Source organism: Haliotis rufescens, unplaced genomic scaffold (assembly GCF_023055435.1).
Source record: "Haliotis rufescens isolate VD_foot unplaced genomic scaffold, xgHalRufe1.0.p SCAF_20, whole genome shotgun sequence".
NCBI lineage: Eukaryota > Metazoa > Mollusca > Gastropoda > Lepetellida > Haliotidae > Haliotis > Haliotis rufescens.
In genome coordinates, this window is record NW_025963891.1 from 1176009 (window position 1) to 1198895 (window position 22887).

The following is a 22887-nucleotide window of genomic DNA, read 5'->3' on the forward strand; positions in this document are numbered from 1 at the left end:
TCTAAATATCAGAGAAAGCGTTAAAATGATTTATTGATCGTGGGAAGAAGTTTATTTAAGGCTTATTTGTCTACAGCCATAAAACTGTACTGATTGAAGGCCAGATTGAAATAGCTAGTTCGGTTATTGATAGATTTACTTTGTGGAAACGTTATTCAGACTTTTATGAGGAATTATTTGCGGTTTATTCCACCTTGCCATATCTGTGTTCCACTTGCTGAGGCTAAGAGGATGTTGTGTTAATATAGTCACTGCACAGACAAACAGGAGCAGGTATACCTGTTCGAACAGATGCCTTTCAGAGTCTTGTTACATCCAGCTCCAAGTTCATGAGTTCATAGATATTTGAAAGATGCAGATAATTTGTTTCAAATAACCAGAAAATATAATAATTTGTAGAAGGATGTATATTTAGTCAACTATGTTTGTAAAATCGATGCAATCTTTATCATCACATGGTTGCATTAACTTCTACTCCCACAGGAACATACCACTTGTCACAGTGATTATGCACGTTTGTACATTTGAAGGAACTGTTCAGAAGTATGTATTTTTAGGATTATTTTTTTTCTAATGATTACATCTCCAAGTGATGTTTAACCCAGAAAAGCAACATTGATCTTACTTCATTATAGTTTTTCATCAATCAGACATTTTTAAACTTTGATGTTTCCTAATGCCAATCTTGGAATGCAACCACATCAATTGATCTTTTTTTGTCTGAATTGACTGAAGTTTGGCTTTTGATTTCAGGACTTGCCACCTCCTGGATCTTACGATGTGGTCAAATCTTACGAACGCTCACAGATGAAGTACGAGAAGTCTCTGCCTCGGTCTGAAGCAGCGAAACGTAAACATGGCTCCTTCCTGTCTGCCGCGTCTCGGTTTGCCCCCCCACGTGACGTCGTGTACAACAAGACTGACCCTGATGTTCCAGGTAGGGCATTCCAAACACTATCAATATCCAATCACTGTCCTGCTATTGCTAGCATTGAAATCCATGCATTTGTTGACCATCAATCTCGGCTTGAAGGGGATGGTTTTTTAATGATCTGGCTACCTTGTTAACATCAGATAGCAATTACTTATACCCCACACTGTTCACAACATCAATCACTGGTTTGACGGATCCAAACTTGATTATTAACAGGCTGATGTTATATGGCTGGAATATTGCTGACTGCGGAATTAATCAAAATTCACACACACATACACTTTATGAATATGATTATGTATTTGAATAAGTGAGTGATTTGTGAAAACATAAACAAGCAGACCCCATTAATCTGTTTTCCAGTGTGTATAGGCTTGGAATCAAACCCAAACAACATTCTGACATCCTCTGGGATTTCCTTTTCCATATATAATTCAAACTATTCCCCTGGGAAGATCCGAGTCTTCAGCAACCCATGCTTGTCATAGGAGGCAACAAACAGGATTGGGTGGTCAGGCTCACTGACTTGGTTGATGCATGTCATTGTATCCCAATTTGTGTAGCTCGATGCTCATAATGTCAATCCCTGGATTGTCTGGTCCAGAATTGATTTCTTACAGACTGCCTCCTTAGAGCTGGAATATTGCTGAGTGTGGCATTAAACAACAAACAAACAAACTTGTTATCAATGTTACTTCCATGCGGACCTAAGTAATGCAGTAAAGGTTGGACAACAGTTCCGCCTAGCACCTTTGTGTGGCATTGACTGGGTGTGAGTCAACAACGATATATACAGACTCTTCTCCCAGTCACGCTTCCTTTGATGCTTCTCATAGATAGGACAGCTTTAAAATATCTGTCATGTCCATACAGAAAATTATATTGTGGCCTTTCTTTCTTTAAAATATCACTTCTGTTGTGGTTATATTTACACAGAGTTGTTTCACACTGGTAGCACTTTCCATTTCCATAAACGTCCCTGCCTTGGATTCAACAGATTCATATCAAACATTTGCCTTCTGATAGCCTTGTAACCGAAATAAAATGCTTGAATTGTCATTTTGTCTAAAAAGTAAAGCTGTTTGTTTGGAATGGCAAGGGCCACTCACTGACTGATTATCAAACAAGTTTGATTCTTTCATCAGTTTTTCTAAAGAAGCAAATTCAAAATGGCCACTGAATGATGTCTGGTTGATAAGGCATGGCTGGCGTATAAGTGATTTCGGCGTTTGGATGTATACGAACAAAGAACAGTTTACTGGTTAAACATTTCACCTCAGATAAAGGAATAAAAGATTGTTAGCCGTATTTACACAGGAGGTTCTGCCACTGTAGCCATGGAAAATTGTTTGGCCACCATTGATAAACTGTTCTTTTCAATAGATCTTTCTGGGGTTTCTTTGTTGGCCACTTCCCATGTCAGATCAGATTTATACATGTTTAGGTTTTCTGATAGTTTAAAAAAATGTTTTTTAAAAGGAAGCTCTGTCAAATTCAAACATTAAAACATTTTTTTTGTAGACTGGAAAATAGTATAATGGTTACATCTATATACATATGATGCAGATCTCTCCTTCTTATCCTCATGCATCCCTTATGGTAAACGTCCAAGACCTGCATCACTTGGGGCTTTCCTCCCACATCAAGCTGACATGCCATGATATAATTGGGAAACTGTTCAAAGCAGTATGAAACCCAACCCACTCACTCACTTATCAGCCTCATCCATGTTGGCTGAAGGCAGTTGTGTTTGCTTCATTCAATCTTTTATCAAAATAATTATTATAATACCATTATGGTGGGGAATAAACCATGACCATCAAATTCAACATTTAACTGTATCTCTTCAATCGACTTTAATCTGTTTAATCCTGAACTTGTTCATCCAGAAACATCTTAGTCTGAATAATCTAAGTTGGAAATAATTAACAATTTGTTTTTCCATTTAGGAAAACAAAATCATATTCTTAGCTCTTAGCATATTTACCTATAAAAACAATCAAGGTCTACTCATACAAAGACTGGGACATCTTCAGCATAGCAGGTTATAGTTTTCTTCTTTCACTGTGTCTGCTATGCATACTTTCCCAAAACAAATGGACTTGATGTTGATAGAAAACACTTTTATAATTAACATTATACTGCTGCTGTGTTCTTTGCAATGTCACTGTCACCTGACATTATGTATATTTCTATTAAGAACTTTTAAAAAACACATCAAGATTAATTATCCTCAATTTCTGGAGCTGACAAATCCCAGAGCTGCATTCTTGTAGTTTTGACGTATCAAAGTTGCTATCTTTGAAGATGTTAAGGTGACTGCTGTACACTGGCAATCTTAATTAAGGTCATCTATGGAAATGCTCCATTAAACGCCTGAGTGCTGATTATTTCAAGATATACTCTTTATTGATAAACATGTGCAAACTGCATAACAGTTTGACTGGAAGGCATCCAAGCTTTTAACAAGACAATTAATGGCCATATGGTGCCTGATAAAAACTCTCTTGGTTGATATTAAATAAACTCCTTTGAATATATTCCCCTGATATGTATTTGATCGAGATTGAACAGAGATAGGGTACAGGTTTTAGATTTTGAGATGTCAATGTGCTTTGTCGAGGTCTGATTTCCTGTGCAGTCTGGATTCAGTTAACACATGATGTGGTTATCGTTTTATGATAGGGTGAAAAAGTGAGTTTTGAATTGGTGGTGTATGGTGTAATTCTGCTCTGTAAAAGTGATTTAGATCATATGCTGAGTCAGGCATGGAAATACCAGCCTACACCAGCCTACACCAGCCTACACCAGCCTACTCCAGCAGTCTACCATCATGATACATCCATGATAGACTACAACACTGATGAGGAACACTTTGAGCCTATTTTAAATCGTAGACAACATTATCATTTGAATGACATCAAACCATTCTTCTAAACTATCAAATACATTTATAAGAAATTTCCATAATTCCTATCCTAATTCTGTAATATTCATAAATCTTGTCAAATTACCAAACATTTATTTACAAACTGACATAAACATTGAATGTAATTACAAGTTACAACATCTCCAATTTGACACAAATCCTACCCCAGTGTCAAAGGGCAGTCTCCAGTATGTTTAGGTTTATCAAATATTCATATGGTCTTGATTTACATTGTCAATTATCTTGCTTATCCCCCTGGTCTGACTGGCCATTAGATGCCCTGTCCAGTGCTATCTACTTGAGGAACACTCAGTACCAATTACAGATCCCACATTAGCCACCATTTGTTGATAAACCAAGCCATTACACAGGTTTGTGTTTGAAGTCGCTGTGTATTTAGCTGTGGCGGGGGGCAGGAATCAACAGCGCTGTGGTCAAGTAGCTCTGAGTCAGCCTGCTTGGGACTTTAATCGCAGAAGACCTACAGGTTATGTTGACTTTTGTACCAAGGCACTTCTACTGGGCAAGACTCTCACATCAACTGATGAATGTTTACAAGAAATTTGTGAGTGAGTGAGTGAGTGAGTGAGTTGGGTTATACCATGGATTGTCAGCTTTTTGTGGGAGGAAAGCCAACACGCATGGGTATGGTGCTGACAACCCTCTTCTCCCCTCAATCTCTCTTCCCCTCCCCCCTCTTTCCCTCCTCCTTCGCGATTGATAACTGTACATATACATCCTGGGATGGGTAGCTGTTATAGTGTTATAGTGAGCAATATTCAGTTGGGTGGATTTCATGAAGGTAGATACCAAACGTTTATCAACTCAACTGTGCTAGTTAACCACTAATGGCATTAATCGGGATGTAAGTATGCTGTTGTACTGATTGGATGACACAGGGGATTCTGGGTGAGGGTAGGTCCCCAGCAACCTGTGCTGGTCATACAACATGGTCAAGCTTGGTGACTGCTCGTGCGTCATCCTACCCAAGTTGCGTGGGTCCAAAACTTGATTATTTACAGGCTGCCATCATATAACTGGAAAATACCGGAGTGCTTCGCTAAAAAACACACAAACTGATTAGACTCCAATCAGTCCACATTATCAGATCTGCTCTGTCCTATATCAAAAGTCTCGAGTTCATATATAGAAAAAATGGTTTTGAATGTTTTCATTTTGATCCTTATAGTTTTTACAAAAATATTTCCTACCTAAGATACTGATACAAATTATAAATTTCTTTAGAAAAGAGATTGCTTGCATGTTTTTGTTCTTCATTTAATTTGATATTTGAATTATTCAGTGGTGTCCAACACTAAAGAATGCATAGCAATCATGTGGGGAAAAGCTTAGAATCCGTCTTTGTTCTGCAGTGTTCTTTCTGTCATTACCACCAGCAATAGATAGGCTAGGTCGCAGGTCGTCCCATCCCAACCGATAAAAGCAAATTACATTTGTCTTGTTTCTGTCTTTCAGTACTGCTATCTTATTCTTAGTGCCATGCCCTGTACTTAAGGCCGCTGCTGCCTCATGCCTTGCAATTGAGTGATATAACAAATAAACTGATTTGTGTGACACGTTGGGGATTCTGGCTGGAGACAAGGAGAAGCCATTTAACACTTAGACAGATTAATCTTGTACTTAATTTGTTCTTTCAATCTGAAGGGAGACAGCCTATCGAGGATCACAGTTTGGTACACTTGTAAGATTTTCTGTCAAAAAAGGTTTGCTGTTGAGATGAGAAGATGAATGCTTGACAGAGCTGATTCCACAAGTGGTTGATGTTGCCTAGCATCAATAGCTGCTGCAGATAAGGTCCGGACATTATTTAGACGGCCAAAACTCCTTGACTCTGCCTTTCACTGTTCCTGCTATTACCCACATAAAAGCAAGAAAATTTACCGAGCTCCATTGCTCACAGTATTGATTGTAGCTTTTCTATTTTCCAATAATTCACAAAGTTTATGATTGTGGGGCTATTGAGACATTGGGATCCTACATTAGGTTGTGAATTGCGATATACTGTTGCTATGTTGCTTCTAGCCAGCTATTCAACTGGTCTCGGAATCAAAGTTCTGTGACAACTCAAGAGAATAAATTGTTGCCGTTAGACAGCCAAGCTGGGTGTAATCATAAACAATTGTCTTCAGAATTGGATGGCCCGTGATTAAGGAGGGCGTTGGACACTGGATGGGTGAAATTGCTCGCTCACATCAGCTATTGCACCGATCAGGGCTTGCTTCAATCTTTCAAACAGACGACAAGGCAGTGAGGGAATGCAGGATGACTCACAGCCCCAAGCCCATCAACAAATGAGTTACGACACCATTCCGATTACTACATAGTGGCCTGCACTTCATAAGTGCGATTCAGCATTCAAGTCCATAAAATCTGCAAAAGAACATTTGGAGTTGAAAACCTGACTAGTCAAGATCGCACATTTCCTGCCCATGTTGCTGAATATTTAACATCATGCTTGCTCAAAACCTGGTCTTTATCCCTAATCAATTAATCCCACGGCCTGCGATCTGAAATGGCCTTTTTTGCCAATGACACTGGGCATGAAGAGTTTGCAAGTCTGCCATTAAAATACATGATTCGACATCACTTGACCCATGCCAGTTCAAGCCAGACTCATCAAATTTGAAATGATAAAAAAACATTCCCAGCTTTGATGAGCATATCCTAATCCGAGTCAAAGGTTAGACTACAGTTCAGTAATACTGCATCCAAGTATGAGAGATTCTTCAAACAGGTCTTGACCCATGGTCTGATGGTGTTTGCATTTAGCCATGATTTACACATCCCTCTGACCAAACAGTAGGTAATTTCTGCAATTGTTGATGTAATCCCTCAGTGATTGTGGATATAGGCCTGACTCCGGCTCCATGGCCCTTCTCTCCCTCATCTGACCAACTTCATCTCGTATTTATTGCTATCCATCCATAAATCACTTTCATTGCCCACTTGAGCACGTTTCAAGGCATAAAAATGTAATTCTGTTCTTTCCACTGGCTGGGAATAACTGGTCACTCATTTCTTTTAAAATGGCCTTGGGGTCATCTTGAGTTAAACCAATGTATTAGGGACTAGTGTTTTATGGCCTAATCTGTTTGAGGATAAATTTGTGGCCTTAAACTTTTTCTGTGGGCTCTATGCTGTTCTCTCAACTGAGGACGAGTTTACTCAGGGATGATTCAAAGGTTCCTTTGGATTTGGTTAATGATTTTTAGATTACTCCCAATTTCAGACTTCTTGTCCACAGCTGTTGAGAAAATGTGGCCATTTTTCAATGTTTTTATCTTATTGAAATGAAGTGCACTCTTTTTCTACATTTCGCATTTATTGTCCTATTTACATCAGATTTCAGTAAAATAGAGCCTTTTATGGCTTTACTGTGAAATAACATGTGTATTTACTAGGTTGAAAGTATCCTGGGTGTGACTCAATGGAAAAAAGGTTTTAATCAAATTCATTAAGTATTGCTACGATGATTTATGACTAAATCAAAGTCCAATAGATATCATTATGTGTATTGATCTATTGATCAGCACAGTCTAGTGGCCTTCCCCGGAAGATACAGTTGTTCAGTCAGCCTAATCACACCAATTAGTTAATCCATAACATATACCTGCAAATCCATGTTAATCCATCATTGTCTTGAAGTCAGGCCCATCTGCTTCAGACCTGTCAAGTCAAGGGAGATAATTCTACCACCCAGGGTCCACCAGGAACTGAATGAGGTTAAATGTTACTGTCATTGTCTTATCAGTCTATCAGAACATTTCCTCTCATTGTTTGGGCCTATACTTATTCCGGTGAATCTGAAAATGACACATCAGTGTATCTGTACAGTCTGCTGCCGTCCAGTCTCTTATTGGTCATGGCAGGTGTAATCTTGAGACAGCAGAAAGGTTTCTTTCTTCTGCCTTCATCTAACAATCTTCCTATGGCTTTGGAGCCCCGACCTTCACTCTGAATTCCTTCCTGGCTATCTTTATGCCTCAAAAAACAAATTCAATGAAAGACGGTCAGCTTTTCTTGCCAAAGTCTATTTGACTGCAATTACGAATACGAAGCATTACAGTTCTTTTCTGCCATCCAGTATGGCAACCACCATCTAAAAGGTCTATGATCTTGGTAATCCCTTATTTGCTTCATCAACATTACTGGTGTAATTGTGCACTGGTCAGTTTGCCTGTCTGTGTGCGTTAGACAGAAGACACTGACATGTAGCTGCTGGCTTGTAAGGGATACTAAATCAGAACTGTTGTCCGTCTGCTTGTGACTGTACCCAGAAGCAGCAGACTACCTACATTAGTGGCCTGCTGCGGAGTCTGCTTGCTCACAGGATGTAGATGTTTGTAGTGTAGCGCTCATTACTGTCATTGGTGAGATACCAGCTAACAGATTAGTGACATGTTTGGCGGTGAGGTGTTTGCAAACACTACTTATAACCAATCAGTGTCACTGTTATGTTATCGGGACTTTTGTTTCAGTACAATTAACTTTAGTGCAGTGAGTTACATGAAAATAGTTGAAATTTTTCTGGGATTGAAACATGTTGCTGCAGCATGGAGTAAGATTTATCCAATTGCAAGCAATTAATACCAATGAAGCACTAGATACATTTTCTGGGGAAAGTTATGAAGCTGATTAGGTGCCCCTTTGCATTTCCTGTGTTTCTTCTTGGATTTATTGTAAATGGCACAAAGAGGTGGTATAATTAGATGTTCTGGTCCATGGCAGCATTGTTGAAATTCATCTCCACAGTAAAATAAAGAAGTTGTCATCTATAAACTGTGTCTACTATATCTCCACAGTAGTGTTATACTTTCATACTTGATGGAGGGCGGTCGGGTAGCCTGGTGGTTAAGACCCGGGTTCGATTCCCGACATGGGTACAATGTGTGAAGCCCATTTCTGGTGTCCCCCGCCGTGATATTGCTAAAGTATTGCTAAAAGCGGCGTAAAACCATACTCACTCACTCACTCATACAAGATGGTGCCAAGTGGCAGAATAAAGGTTCAGCTCTTGAATTCATTGTAAGGCTAAATAACAGAATACTAACTGCAAAGCCAACTTCCAATAATAAATTCCTTTATTCATTCCCATCCATAAAACAACAACATTTTTTACAATTTTTTCAAGGTTTATTCCAAAGAAAAATGTGGAACTGTCATTTGACTATTGGCTCGCAAGTTTAAACCTTTGCTCCAGATGGGGGCCATTCATCAAGGTGGTCCTCTGAAACTTGGTTTATTCTCCTAAGAAATTATAAGCAAGAGAGTAATTTCATTAGCTGTTGTATACCAATCCGGCCGCTGCCACCAAAATGTGGAAGTCATGTCCAGATGTCGACAGTACATCAGCAGAGTGTGTTTGTTCAAACCCATGTGTTGTACAGTTATAGGCTGTTTGGGAGAGCACTCACCATAGGCCCAGCTGTACTCCATTGTAGTCTTTATAAGCCCTGTAAACACCTAAACACACAATCGAGACACTCCAGCCTCTCCAAGTCCAATAGTCAGCTATATACCACCATTGATGTTGTTGAAGACATAATGGCTGCGTGGATGAGGTTTGGAAAAGTGTAAATGTGGATTAGAGGTGTAATTAGGTTGCTGGGTGCTTTCAACCGTTGCTGATGCTCTGGAGCTAGGCTTTGTACATGGTTTGTCAACTAACATTATTAGTTGCCTTAATGAATTTGCCGCATATGGAAAAAATCTGTGTTTGTAAACAGTATAAGGTTATTAGGAGAAAATGTTGATGTTCAGTTAGCCTCAAATTGAGAGAGGAAGATACTTTAACACTCCATCAGCAGAAAGAATATGTACCTTCTGTAATATTAATGAAATAGAAGATGAGGAACACTTCCTGTGCAATGCCCTCGCTACAAAGATCTGAGACTGGAACTAAATTCATCACCCACCTTAGCTTTGCACCCAATATCACTTAAAATACTACTGCATCTTCCAGTGTCTTTTGCAAAAATTATCTCCTATTTCATTTACAAAATGTTCAGGCAAAGAAAATCTGCATCTCCTCTCTAGACCTTAATCATAGCAATATTTGTATTCTATTGTGCATATCGATGTTTCTCCTTCTTCAATGGCTTCGTGTTTATGCCACTTTTAGAAATGTTTGCGCCATATGACAGGGTTCACCAAGACATTTATGGAATAATATATGGATATTACATGACATCTATGTTAGGACGACCAATTGTGTTTCTCATTCTACAAATTTTTATGGTCACTTTGCCAAGCAGGAAGGATACTTAATAAAAATGAAATGTCACTGTTGATTTGAGTTTTAATTCCTCAAAAGAACTGGTGAAATAAAAATGTATTAAAACTACAAACAAAATTTTGTTGACACACATATTTTCAGTCAAATAGCATTTTTTTATTTATTTTTTTTCACTTAAAGCATAAATCATGTTAGATTCTAAGAACACAACACATATTCATCGGCTATGTATGATGAGAGGAAGTCACTGTACATTTTACGGTGGTGGAAACTTTGATGATGTATTGACAGAACAACTGGCTTGTGAACTGCACTGAAGGATTTATTTTTTCCAATCCTTTCTTTTTGGCAGAGGTGTCCAATAAAGATTTTTGATGTATTGTTTTAAAAGAAATATTTTTTCTCAAAGAAGGAACAGGAAGGTTTAACATTGTCTACTTTTTTTTCTTCCAAAATGAATGCAAAATATTAACACATTCAGTGCAACTTCAAGATCCTATTTTTTGTAAATGTTAAAGAAACGAGCCAATCACCAGCAAAACATCCACTACTTTGAACATTTGTGAAATAATTATCACAATGATTGCTATATAAAGTCAGAAGAAATCACCTTGATGCTGCTATCTTACTTTCATGTTTGCTTTTCACCTTTCAAATCAATCTTCAGTTTTTTGACTTTTTGCACCAACACAAAGCATTGTGCATGGATCATTTCCTCATTATAATTCTCGGTGTGTTGTCTTCGGGGATTGATCTCCTGTGACAAATGAAGCAATTGTCCCCCGCATATTTGAGTGAGGACTGTAGAGCTTCTTGCAGACATCTGTTGCAGAGGCATAATGTTTTCTTCATCCAGCTCATCAGCCAAACAACCCTTCTAATAAATTCTCAACACTGATCGATATCTTCAAGTGATCTGATGTTTCCTTGACTTTACTTGCTATAAAACCTCTGACTTGTTGGAATATTTGATCAGCCTGGAAAAGGGATAGTCGTCAGGTATTATCAAGACTGTTTATCTCTGCACACTGCAGTGTTCCAGCCATATTATGCCAACCTTCTTAATCCAAGATGGACCAGACAAACAAGTGATTGATGTTATGAGCATCATCTGACAAAGTTAGTGTGTGATGATATGCAATCAACCAAGTCACCAATCCTTAACTTTTTCAATGACATTTTGGAGAGGGGAGGAGGTATTTTTTTAAAGATATTTTTTTAACTTAATAAGTAACTATTGAAGTTGAGATCAACCACTTGGTTAGTTGACAGATACAAGATAGATTCAAGATAGATACAAAATTTAATGTGACCCGGGTCCCTCGGCATGATGAGCGAACGCCACCCGACTGACCCTTTATTTTGAAGTTCTATACATGATAGCAGATTATTTGATGTTTACTCATTGGTAATTTATAGTAAAAGGAGATTAAATACTAGACTTTATATAACTTAGTTAATGAATGTTTGTGAAAAAATTCCTGGCTGTTAGAAGATGAAAAAAGAAAATATTAATACATTGCAATTTGCATATTATTTTGGGGGTTAATCCTTCAGAAAGTATTCTGAATAGATGTACATGTGTAAAATGTGAGCCCGTCTGGCAGTATATAGTATTGTATATAAATTGTATATTGTATTGTATGCACAATGTTGTGGTGCTAAAAGCAGAAGTTTCCATTCATTGGAATAATAATAAAGTGCTTTTCAGATTTATTTTGTCACACTTTTAAACATTTAAGGTTGACAAAATCAGTTAACTGATTTTCAAAAATAGCCTTGCCCATCTTTATGAATTTACATAAATCTACCATTATGTTAGTCGTCGACATGTCTCGATGACAAATGGATCAACTGACTACCACTGCCATGCCTTACAGGCATCAAATAGTTCCCTAACAAGGTTTGTAGTGTGAGTATGATGACTTGACAAGGAATGGTATAATCAAGACACCTGTCTTTCCCTGCATTCCACACTGTCAGTCATACTGTTATAGGGCCAGCCTGGCACTGATCATGGCTGCTGCCCCCATCAGAGTCCTCATCCAGGTGGACTGTGGAGGAAGATTGGCCATGACATTGTAATATCTCCTGTCCAGATAATTGCCTGTCCAGACTGTTTCTAATTGTCTGGGTATTGGTCACTAGTGACCAGTTGTGTGTACCTATTGCTGTGGTCAGCAGCTGGCCGGGTCATATAGCTCGTATACACTGTTCCAGCAACAGATTGACTGAATAAATCTTGCTTAGCACCAACAGATACAGACAGATCCTAACTGTTGTCCAGTTAGCTACTGCTAATGTCAGCCGCAATGGTCATGCATACCATTCCTGTTTGCACCAATCAAATCGTTATCCATAAATAACAGGCTGATTATCTCCCCCTGACTGCCCACTCTTCAGCTTAACAGTAAAGAAGGTAGTTTTGACATGATTATGTTGTTCTTGAAAGAGCCTCTTGACATGTTCTGTGGCCATGGGTAAAAGGGTTGTTTGGACATGGAATGAGTGGTCAAGTTTTATTGTGTTGGTCTTGGAACAGTGGTCAGAGTTATGTCTTGGTCAGTTTGCACTGTCCATGACTGTTCAGTGAAGCTAGGAAGTCATTGGGGTTAAGATGATGTCCGGAATGACATGCCATTTGGTGAAATTGATGAATGTTGATTTCACTCAGTGAGAGAGTAAAGTAATGATGTTTGCTTTCCATCATACTTAGTTATGTCGCTTATTTCAGTTTGACATGAAGTTGCCTCTCTGAAAAGTGTAAATGCTCACTTGGATTAAATTTGATTCGAGTAAGATTTTAACAGTGGAATGATTTCAAAGAAAGGCAGTTCTGAGTTGATCAAAGACTTGCAACACAGGAATGTTTGTTTGACATTGATTTTTTAAATCAATATGAGGAATAAGGTTATTGATGTTGGATAAAATACAAACTGATGATCTTTGTTATCTTTGATGTGGAGGATTTCAAACACAGCTCTTGCATGATTTGTGTATTCAAAATTCATGTCTGAACAAATGACAGATTTGTAAAAGTATTGAAAGAAATTATCATTGTGATTGAATGCTGGATTATGCTCCTTTTATATATTTGAAACAGCAAATTGTTATTGAATAGTTCCTACCTCATCAGAGCCTCTAGTCATGGTGGTGCAATGTCAGTGTGTGGAGCCTTTAGCCTTTGTCTCATCTTTTCTGAAAGTTAGTTCTTTGGCTAAGGCTTAAAATATCACCTGCCAATTAAATTTGGTCAACCTTTGTTGCTAACCTCAGTCTCTTCACAGAATGATTTTGTGCAAGAACAAATACTTCATTTTCATAATATATATCAATATAATCCATAATATTTGAAAGAAGCATTCTCAAATTGACATTTTATCGAAACATTTTCCTGATCACTGCCAGTCCACAGAACATATATCACTAAAAGTAACATCTGGCTTCCGGGGTAATCCGAAATGTCAATCTGGATTGAAAGCAAAAAACGTATGAGCATAATTGTTTGAATTATTGGCGTGTGAGATAGTTAATTTGGATGACAGATGATATATACAACACTGATAAAGCTGAACACTCTGTCTCTTTAATCCCATTGTCAATTCTTCCAAGTTCCTAACATACATACTTCTCATTAAATATTGACATCTTGTCATTCCCCACGGCAGTCTGCTGTCAACATTAGGGCACAAGAACATGGTGTGAACCTGGATGTATATCTGTTTGGTTGGTAGTTCATCTCCCAGGTCTACAGTTGACATGCTTTCAGCTGAAAGGTCAGCCTGACCCAGGAATATATGGCCTCTGGCATGAAGCTTTGTTTAACTCTTTCACAGGAGATAGATTTTTACTGATTTAATGCAGAAATTTCTTAGTAATGATTTTTCTTCTATCTCAGTCATAATCATGTATTATGCTGAGTATTATAAGATTTAAGTTTTGATAAATTCAAAAATTATGGTAATGAACTGATAAGACTTTGTGAAATGAGCAAATATGTTTTTGTGGTGTATTTGACAAACACACAGGGTTAATCTGTAGCGGTGACATCCTGTGCTTTTACTTGAGATGACAACATACATGGTATTTACATTTCAGATTTGCAGCTTCATATGTAAAAGATATGTGACCCTCTCATTGAAATTCCTGCATAAAGACTATGAATGTTAAATTTAAACAAACTTGCGCGTCTCTCATCACAATTGCATACATGGTGAAGCTTTTCAGTAAACAACCTGCATTCTCTCACTCCAATTTGAAACTCTAAATGTGACAGTTTTTCAGCTGTTGAGAGAGCACCTCCTACAGTAGGGCAGTGGCTTTCAGGGGTAGAGTTTGTGTAATCTGTAATGTCATATTGAATGAAGAGACGGCATCTATCAATGTCCGTACTGGAATATGGAAGAGAGCTCATGACAAGGGTATCATTATCTAATTCCAAAAACATGTTTGACCACAGTGATATCAATGACACATTACAATATCACTTATCATATGTATCAGTCAGGCCTTTATGTTTGTCGTGTCATATGTGACATGCTTTTAGTGATTTTAGATGACACTGTTGACTTTGTCATTGATACGAAGACATGCTTGCTTGAAAGGTGACCTTTAAACTTAGAATATTCCATCTTTAAAAAATCCATATCTTGAATGTTTTGTATGGACCATCTTAATTATTTGACGGAGACAAAATCATATGTCACCTATGTGACTTAAAGTTTATGACTTTAAACTTTTTGAAAATTTTACCAAATGCTTCCATTTGCAATTTGTGATTCAGAAGCTGTCTGATTTCTGTTAACCTTGCTCAAAGGCTGTACTAAAAGAGTGCATGAGAGAGTTAAGATTTATAGTCACATCAGCAGTATTACAGCCATATCGTGACTCCCAACAATTTACTGTACTAAGTCCACGGATGTGAAGTAATTCTTTTCTCCTAATAGGCAAGTCTAGATATGTGGACAAGGACTCCAGTCTCTTATAGGGACAACTTGTTGTTATTATTTACATGCTCTGGAACTAGAACTAGAAATTATTATTTAAACTAAAAATTATTGCCAAAGAGACTTGTGGGTGTCTAGATTTCTGTCAATGGTTTGGGTTTAGTCCTATGAAACATGTTGTTGAAATTACTCTCACTTCCTCCATATTTGTTCCCATATATATAGAGGCCGTAGGAAATTCTTTACAGTTTAACAAAACATTATATTATTGCACATCAATAACAAAGTTTTTCCAAACAGTTTGACAGGGCAATTCATCTCCTTCCTCTGTTTCTGTATTAAAGTGCAATAAACTGATTCATTCATTCAATTCAAATGATAAAAACACTTTATAATGGTACCTCTGAGAGATGTAAACCGCATTACATCCAAATGTATTTTTTAAATTAATACAATCAGGTATTTTTATGATTTATCACTTATCAGTATAATCAATAATTTCAGCTTATGATGAGTTAGAGTACAAAAATGACAATGGCAGAGGTAGCAGGATTATTTCAACCTTTGTGACAGTTACACATAGGCCGCCATGTCAGACCCACATAACCTTGACTGAAGCTTGACAGAGGGCAATAAAAGTGTACTGGACCAGTTATATGTGTAAGCTTTAGTAGGAGCAAATAGAACGCCAAACAGCTGGGTCTTGTAGGAGATCACTAAATCTCCACAAAAGCCATGCCAGCTAATTACATTCAGCATATAAACTCAAAGTCCAGGTATATTCCATTTTGATTTAGATCCATTGTCTGTTGACTTGAGTCAGAATGCATCGGAGACTGTTTCAGCTCGCTGCTTGATGGTACAATAGATAGATAGATACCGACTCTGGAGGTGTATATTACCTGCAAGGCAGTTGTTATTCTATTAATGGTCTCAATAAGACCTAGGATTCCCATAAATTGACACAGGAAGAAAGGTTTACTTGTGTTTTATGAGTAATGGTATGAACCCTGCTTTTTCGTATTTGCTACTAGAGAAAGAGGCTGCTTGGAAATATATTCCTCTAGATAAATAGTTTTATCAATATTTCCTTTTTAAAGGCACTGTGATATGTGGTATTATTTCATGGTGTTCTGTAATGAACTAAGAGATGTTTGTATTGAATGTAGACAGTGTCTACTGTTTCACTTCAATGTCAATAGAAGGGAAATTGGAGGGAAACTGTACACACAGAAAGTGGTATAAGCTCAGTTATACAAGAATCTTTTCGGGAGGTGTTCTAAGTGTAGAGAATATCCATGACATGTTGATATGTTGACCATCATTGTAGACAGTGCAGATTGTGTGGAACTTATTTTTATAAACCCCAAGAATTACAGACATAGATCTTGATACTAAAGACTTGGGCCCCGTTCCATAAAGTGATCGTAGCGTTAAGACGATCGTAACTCCCATACTTTAACATAGACTTACGACTGTCGTAGCGCTACAATAGCTTTGTGGAACGGGGCCCTGGGCCCTATTCCAAAAGGAATTTTGGCGTTAAGATGATCGTAACTTTAACATAGGCTTACAATAGTCGTAGTGCTTAGACCTCTTTGTGGAGCGGGATCCTGTATGTGGATTGGCAATCAGGCTCAAGAACTTTGGCAAGGTCTTGGTGGCTGTAGGAAGTGAGTTGAAAAACATTGGACAGTTGAGATTGTAGTGTGTTAATGAAACTGTCTTCGGTGATTGTAAATCAGTCTTGTGTTCCAGGTCCAGGAGCATATGATCAGAAGATTCAGAAAAGCCACAAAGGAGGTCTCATAGTGACCAGGGACAAGAGGTTCAAGGACATAAAGTCAGAAGCACCAGGACCAGGAGCTTATGAGGTGAGGACATCCTGGGACTACCCCTACATGGGGTTCCGGGTTAGAATAGGCCCCCAGCAACCGATGCTGGTCGTAAGAGACAACCAAATGTCTTGTTGGTCAGATTTGTTGACTTTTTTAATAGTGTGGCCTTGTATCCTGACAGCATAGTCCGCTGCTCACAATATCGATCACTGCTCACAATATCGATCACTGGATTGTCTGGTCCAGACTTGATTTACACTGCAGCTTTAAGCAACAAACAAAACAAAATCCTAGGTCATCCCAAATTGCTCAAGAACATCCTCTTGTTCATCTGTATGCATGCCACCTGACAGATAACAGAAGAGCATCATTGTGCTGTAGCTAGGTGTCTGGATAAACTGCATCAAATTTGATTGAACTTTTGGTCCTATGGCAAGAGGGCACAGGTAGGACAAGATGAATTAAGTCTGTCCATAAGCTCACCATATACTAATATTTTTAAATAATGCAGTTAGGAGATTTTCTTTAAAAGTGCTGCTGTCATCTTTCTGAATTTTGTTGTTTTGTCATTTTTGTTATGTAGCCATTTTCTGTTGGTATAAAGTCTTGAATCGGTTGTGTATTTGTGGAACCATAAGATACCTATCTCACTTTGCTCACCCACCATTGTTGCAAGCTATATACCCAATAATTGCTTATACACAATTTGTTAATGCTGGTTTATTAACAAGTTGACCAATATCGGGATAGATGACCAAAAAAGTGGAAGCTACAAAAACGTGTCAGTTTTATTGACAGTTGGTGTTGTTGAAGTGAATGTTCAGTTATATACTTGAGTGAGCTACAGTGCATTGCACTGTTTTTCCCATTGGGAAATATGTCTTCTTTTTATGTTCTTACTTGGAAGGCCCATGAAGATCCGGGGTAGAATAGGTCTTCAGCAATCCATGCTTGCCGTAAAAGGCGACTATGCTTGTCGTAGGAGGCGACTAACAGGATCGGGTTGTCAGGCTCACTGACTTGCATGCATGTAATCATATCCCAATTGCGAGGATCAATGCACTTGATGTCAATCACTAGATTGTCTGGTTCAGACTCTGATTATTTACAGACCTCCATCATATAGCAAGAATATTGTGAGTCCAGCAATAAACAAAAAACAAACAAAACAAATCTTACTTGGGAGGTTTGTTACATTCAAACTGGCATTTGAAATGATAATAGTATAAACAAATCTCTGTAGCGGATTTTAGAATATATGGATTTTTTTTCCTTTCATTGAATAGAGTTTTTCTGAAGAAGCAGAAAAATGCATCAGGAATTAAATCAATGACGTTGAATCTTGCCTATTTTTTAAAGTTTGATCATGTTCATTTTCTTGTTCCCTTGGCTAAACTTTGAACTGTCAGTCATTGTGTTTAAAAAAATAAACTTTATAGCTTTCATCAGTTCATGTGAAAATATTTTCAAAATATCAATCACCAATATAACAAAGTAAGAAATACAATATTCTGTCCATAAACAAGTGGAAACACTCAGTGGTATGAATGTAAGATTGGTGGTGTGCCCAACAGAACTGTAGGAATGGAATTGGACAATGTGACAGGGTAGAGGCCTGTCTGATTGATGAAATAGTTTTTATGAGTCAGCATAGATGCATCTTGCTCTTCTTGCATGGCTCTGTCACTAGCTTCAAAGACGTTCATTTTACGACAAACTTCTAAACATGTCTTTTAGGGAACTTTTGTACATTTTCTCCCTAGAGAAAGACACTTTCCAAAGACTGCAAGCCTTTTCTTTTTCTCAGGACGCCAAAGTTGTAATTTGAGGACAATCTCATGTCATGTTTTTCCTGCTTCAAACGATTTTGAAGATCTTTCAATATCCAGCAGTGACAAACGCTTCTTTTCCTTTGCCTACTCAATTCATGAACCCATCATGACTGCTCCAGCGACACATCCATCTTAAAACTGGGTTCCCAAGTTCGAGCAGACATAAATTTCTGACTCTTCCAGTCTATGCATAAAATATTTTAACCAAAAAAATGTACTTCCAATAAAAACGTTTTCATCTTTGTTGAAACCAGTCATGGAAATAAATGTTCAACAACTCAACAACACTCTTCATTGACTTGTGAAAGTTTCTTTGGAGTTTTCATAAATATTTGCTGAATCGTTAAAACTCCTCTCCCATAACTCTATCATCCAAATAAGGCAATCAAAACAAACAAACGGCATGCTTCATAAACGGAACCTCTAGAATTTGAGATGTGAAAAGTAGACAGAAAAGATGAAGCTCATGATAGCGCGTCTGACTAATAAAGTGTCTGCCCCTCCTGATAGCATCAAGGACGTGCAACTTCCCACCAGATACAAACCAGTTTGTTTCCTCCCTCTCTGTTTAGTTCGAGTTTAGGACTTGTTATCATTTGTAATATACGTTTTTATAAAAATCTTGCCTTTTAATATAAAATAGTGGACATGCGTCTAGTTTATTGCACGAATTTCGGTTCAAAATTAATGGTTCAAGAATTATTGTATGAAATAACTTGTTGGGATATTTTCGTTCTATTTTTCATCACTGATAATTTTGTATGCGCACTCTCATCAATCATATTTTTCAAAATATATTTAAGAACTGAAACTTGAATAATGATTTAGTTTGTGTTTATTGTTGCCATCAGTGGATGTCGGGATAAGAAAGGCTGTGGTCTGTGGAAGGATTCCGGCATAATTGAAAACCAGGATTGGAATGGTTGTAATTTTGAATATTGGTTAATGAAGAAAAAACTTAACTTGAGGTTTGAATCTGGTCCAAAAAGTAACTTGATGACACTGTTTTCTAAAGTCTCTTTTACATGAATTATAAAAAGGAACAAAAGGCATATAATACAAAATAGCATTAAAAACATCTGGCCCAAAAATAAATGCAAATTTTAAAGGTTTACAAAGTTTGTATCGAACTGACATGCACTGATTAAATCTTGAAAAAGATTTTTTGTTCCCTTTTTGTCATTTTAGAAATCATTTATCATCCTTGATCCTGCAATTCACTTGTGCTGGGTGGGTAAGGATTTCGAGGCAAAGATGCCCAGCTCCGTCTAAATGTTTAACAAGCCTAAGACAAAGAAAACTAATGCGATTAAACATGTTGAAAAAATCGTAAGATGAGGAACAGACTTGACAGAATATTAAAGAAATCACTAGGGAGGGAACGACATTTTCCCGTTTTAATGCATTCATAATGAACAAGCAGAGTTTCAATTTCAGTCCGAGTGTCCAAGCGTGGCTCCAAGGTGACACGGAGGCTGTCAAAGACTAATTCATGTAGAATAATACAATTGACCCTTCAGTCCCGTGGCTTGCGTTTTTAAGGCACTGGTTCCCCAATTGATATCATTTTACTATTATCCATTGAATTTCGCCTGATTTATCCATTTTTATATTAGCCAATATCTTCTTAAGGCTAGGTCAGGTTTCTTCTAATGGGAAACACAAACGTAACCATAGGTCTCGTATGCTTGGTAAATGGGTGAAGATGGGAATAAAATTTGATGAATGTTTGAAGTTTGTTTGTTAAAAGAACAATCATGTTATTGCAGTTTGCTTTTTGCCTGTCGACATCTGTTTATCTTTTTTCTTACTGCTGAAGTCACCATGGAAAATATCCCATTTCCTGTTTAATTTCACACTGCTTGCCAAAGACATTCGTAGGAATGATAGTTGAGAATTCATGTGATCGTGTTACCATCACAGTTGCTCAGAATCTGTTATTTTGTGTAAATACGCACTACAGACTTGGATGATCCATTCCCTTTGTACAAAGTAACACACTTGTATCACCTTACAATAAAAATCAGAGAAAATTTGATTATGTTGCTCTGTGACAGCTGACAGAAAATTATTTTCAGAAATTGTTCAATTTCGTTCGACCACAGCAACCTTAATGTATAATTAGGGGTGATTTTTTTTTCTGTCTGAAGATCTTAAAAGAGTAGGTTGGGACCAATGAATTCCGTGCAATTTACGTATCCGATTCCCTTGTCATGCTCAACCAACAAAACCAGAAACCAAAATCTGCATCATTTAACAAAGCAAAGAAGAATTTCCATTATTCCACCATGAAGGCAGTTGGTGGTAATTATATGGGAGAGTGTTTTCTACTTTGATGTGCGAAGTATTAATCATATGGCTATATTATTATCTACAAGACAAATGGCATAGCTCGGACAGGGGATATCAGGTTTCCGGGACTGTCATCCATACACAATAGTCATACAGAAGGATTAATTATTATTGAGGATTTTCTGGAACTGGAGACGGTAAAGAGCGGTGGAGAAATGGCTGTATGATTTGAAACCAATAAGTTGATGCATTTTCTATTGTATGACAGTTACATGTTATGTTAGTTGTTTATTGGTACACTTTTAGCATAAATAGAACATTTTTTGTGCATTTGTACTAAAAATATTTGAACAACTTGTGTACACACGGAAAATAGCCTGCACAAGATGCTACAAGGGAATATGACCCTCACTGTTGGTAGTCACCCTCTCCTTGACCATTTCTCTGTACTGATGGAACTGCTTCTATACATATATTAGTAAATATATTTGATAAAATATGATTGATGAGATGATGCATATAAAATTATCAGTGATGAAAAATGGAACCGAAATGTCTTGACAACAATTATTTCAGAAAATAATTCTTGACCATTAATTTTGACCTGAATTGTCTCATGAATTTGTTACTCCAGATGAATATCAGTGGGAACTGTACAATCTAGATTAACAGTAGTCCATTGTATACAAAACTAGACATTAAAATGCTACTTCCTGTAAACTATGTTAGAGCTGCACTTAAACGTAATAATAAGCCTTATCGTTGACTTTCTGATAATGCACTGATTGTACCTGACCTTCAACATAAATCTCCACGTGTATGTTTTTACATCACCATTATTACAGACAAATGTCGACTTCCCAAAAACTATTCATGAAAAAGGCCATTAAAAACGACCTAGAAAGAAAGATAATCTTTCTCTGTCTCCACACTGTCAACTTAAAAAATAATATTTGTCTGTGTTGAAAATATAGACAATGATGAAGCTCCCCAACTGAAATATAATGTTTTTTATGCCGCCCCACTATGTCTCTTATCATAGGAGTCTTAAGGCAAATAGTATTCATCAATCAATACTTATCAATATTGGATCATGTAGTGTTTCTCTATAATCTCTCATTAGTATCTCTTACACTTGACACGGAGTCACCAAGTCTGTGTTGTCTTTACCCACAGTTACTTTCCATCAAATTGATATTATTTATCACCAAAATAATGTTCAAACCTGCCATCTATTTCCTCTTAATTATTAGGAAACTGTTTGATAAATACAACTGAGATTGTTTAGGAATGGTAGGTTTTATATGCAGGAAATGGGAGAGGCTCAGTAAATGATGAGTTAATGTAATTAAAACGTAAAATTCAATTTGATCAGGAGGTTTTTCAACATGACTCTTCAAGATACGTGTTATTGAATTGGATTGCCTTCATTTAATTTAAAATGATCCGTCATATAATCAATCATACAGTTAATGCAGAAGTATTCATTTCACTTGAAATTAACACCCATGTCACTGTCAACTCAACTGTCATTTTAGGTGCTGTGGTCAATTTCGTCCATGATAAATGGACTTCTGCCCTGTTAGAACAAGTGAAAGATGGACAATTATAAAGAGCCCTGTTTCATATTTTATGAAGACCCTATTGTAACTCAATTACCTCTGTGATAGAGGTGTGAGTCAAATCTCACCTCCGACAGAGGAGGCAAAGCAGGGGATGGAGAGAGGAGGAAAGGAAGAATGAATGAAGGACAGTATAATGATTAGATGGCTGACCCTGGCTTATTATATTGGTACTGTCACAAGACCAGGCCGCTAACAGGGCTATCAATTCCTTACTACCAGACCAAGTTAGGAGTAA

The 22887-nt window shown here is 37.4% G+C and overlaps 2 protein-coding genes across 7 annotated transcripts in view; both read left to right on the plus strand.

The window, feature by feature from the left end:
* LOC124151044 (netrin receptor UNC5C-like) overlaps positions 1-22887 on the plus strand; it is a 420080-nt gene that overhangs the window by 195436 nt on the left and 201757 nt on the right. The gene's annotated exons all lie outside the window — the stretch shown is intronic.
* LOC124151045 (sperm-tail PG-rich repeat-containing protein 2-like) overlaps positions 1-22887 on the plus strand; it is a 91178-nt gene that overhangs the window by 55118 nt on the left and 13173 nt on the right. The window contains exons 10-11 of the mRNA XM_046523335.2: positions 754-937; positions 16824-16939. Coding sequence (XP_046379291.1) covers positions 754-937; positions 16824-16939 — 300 coding nt within the window. The remainder of the gene's footprint in view (positions 1-753; positions 938-16823; positions 16940-22887) is intronic.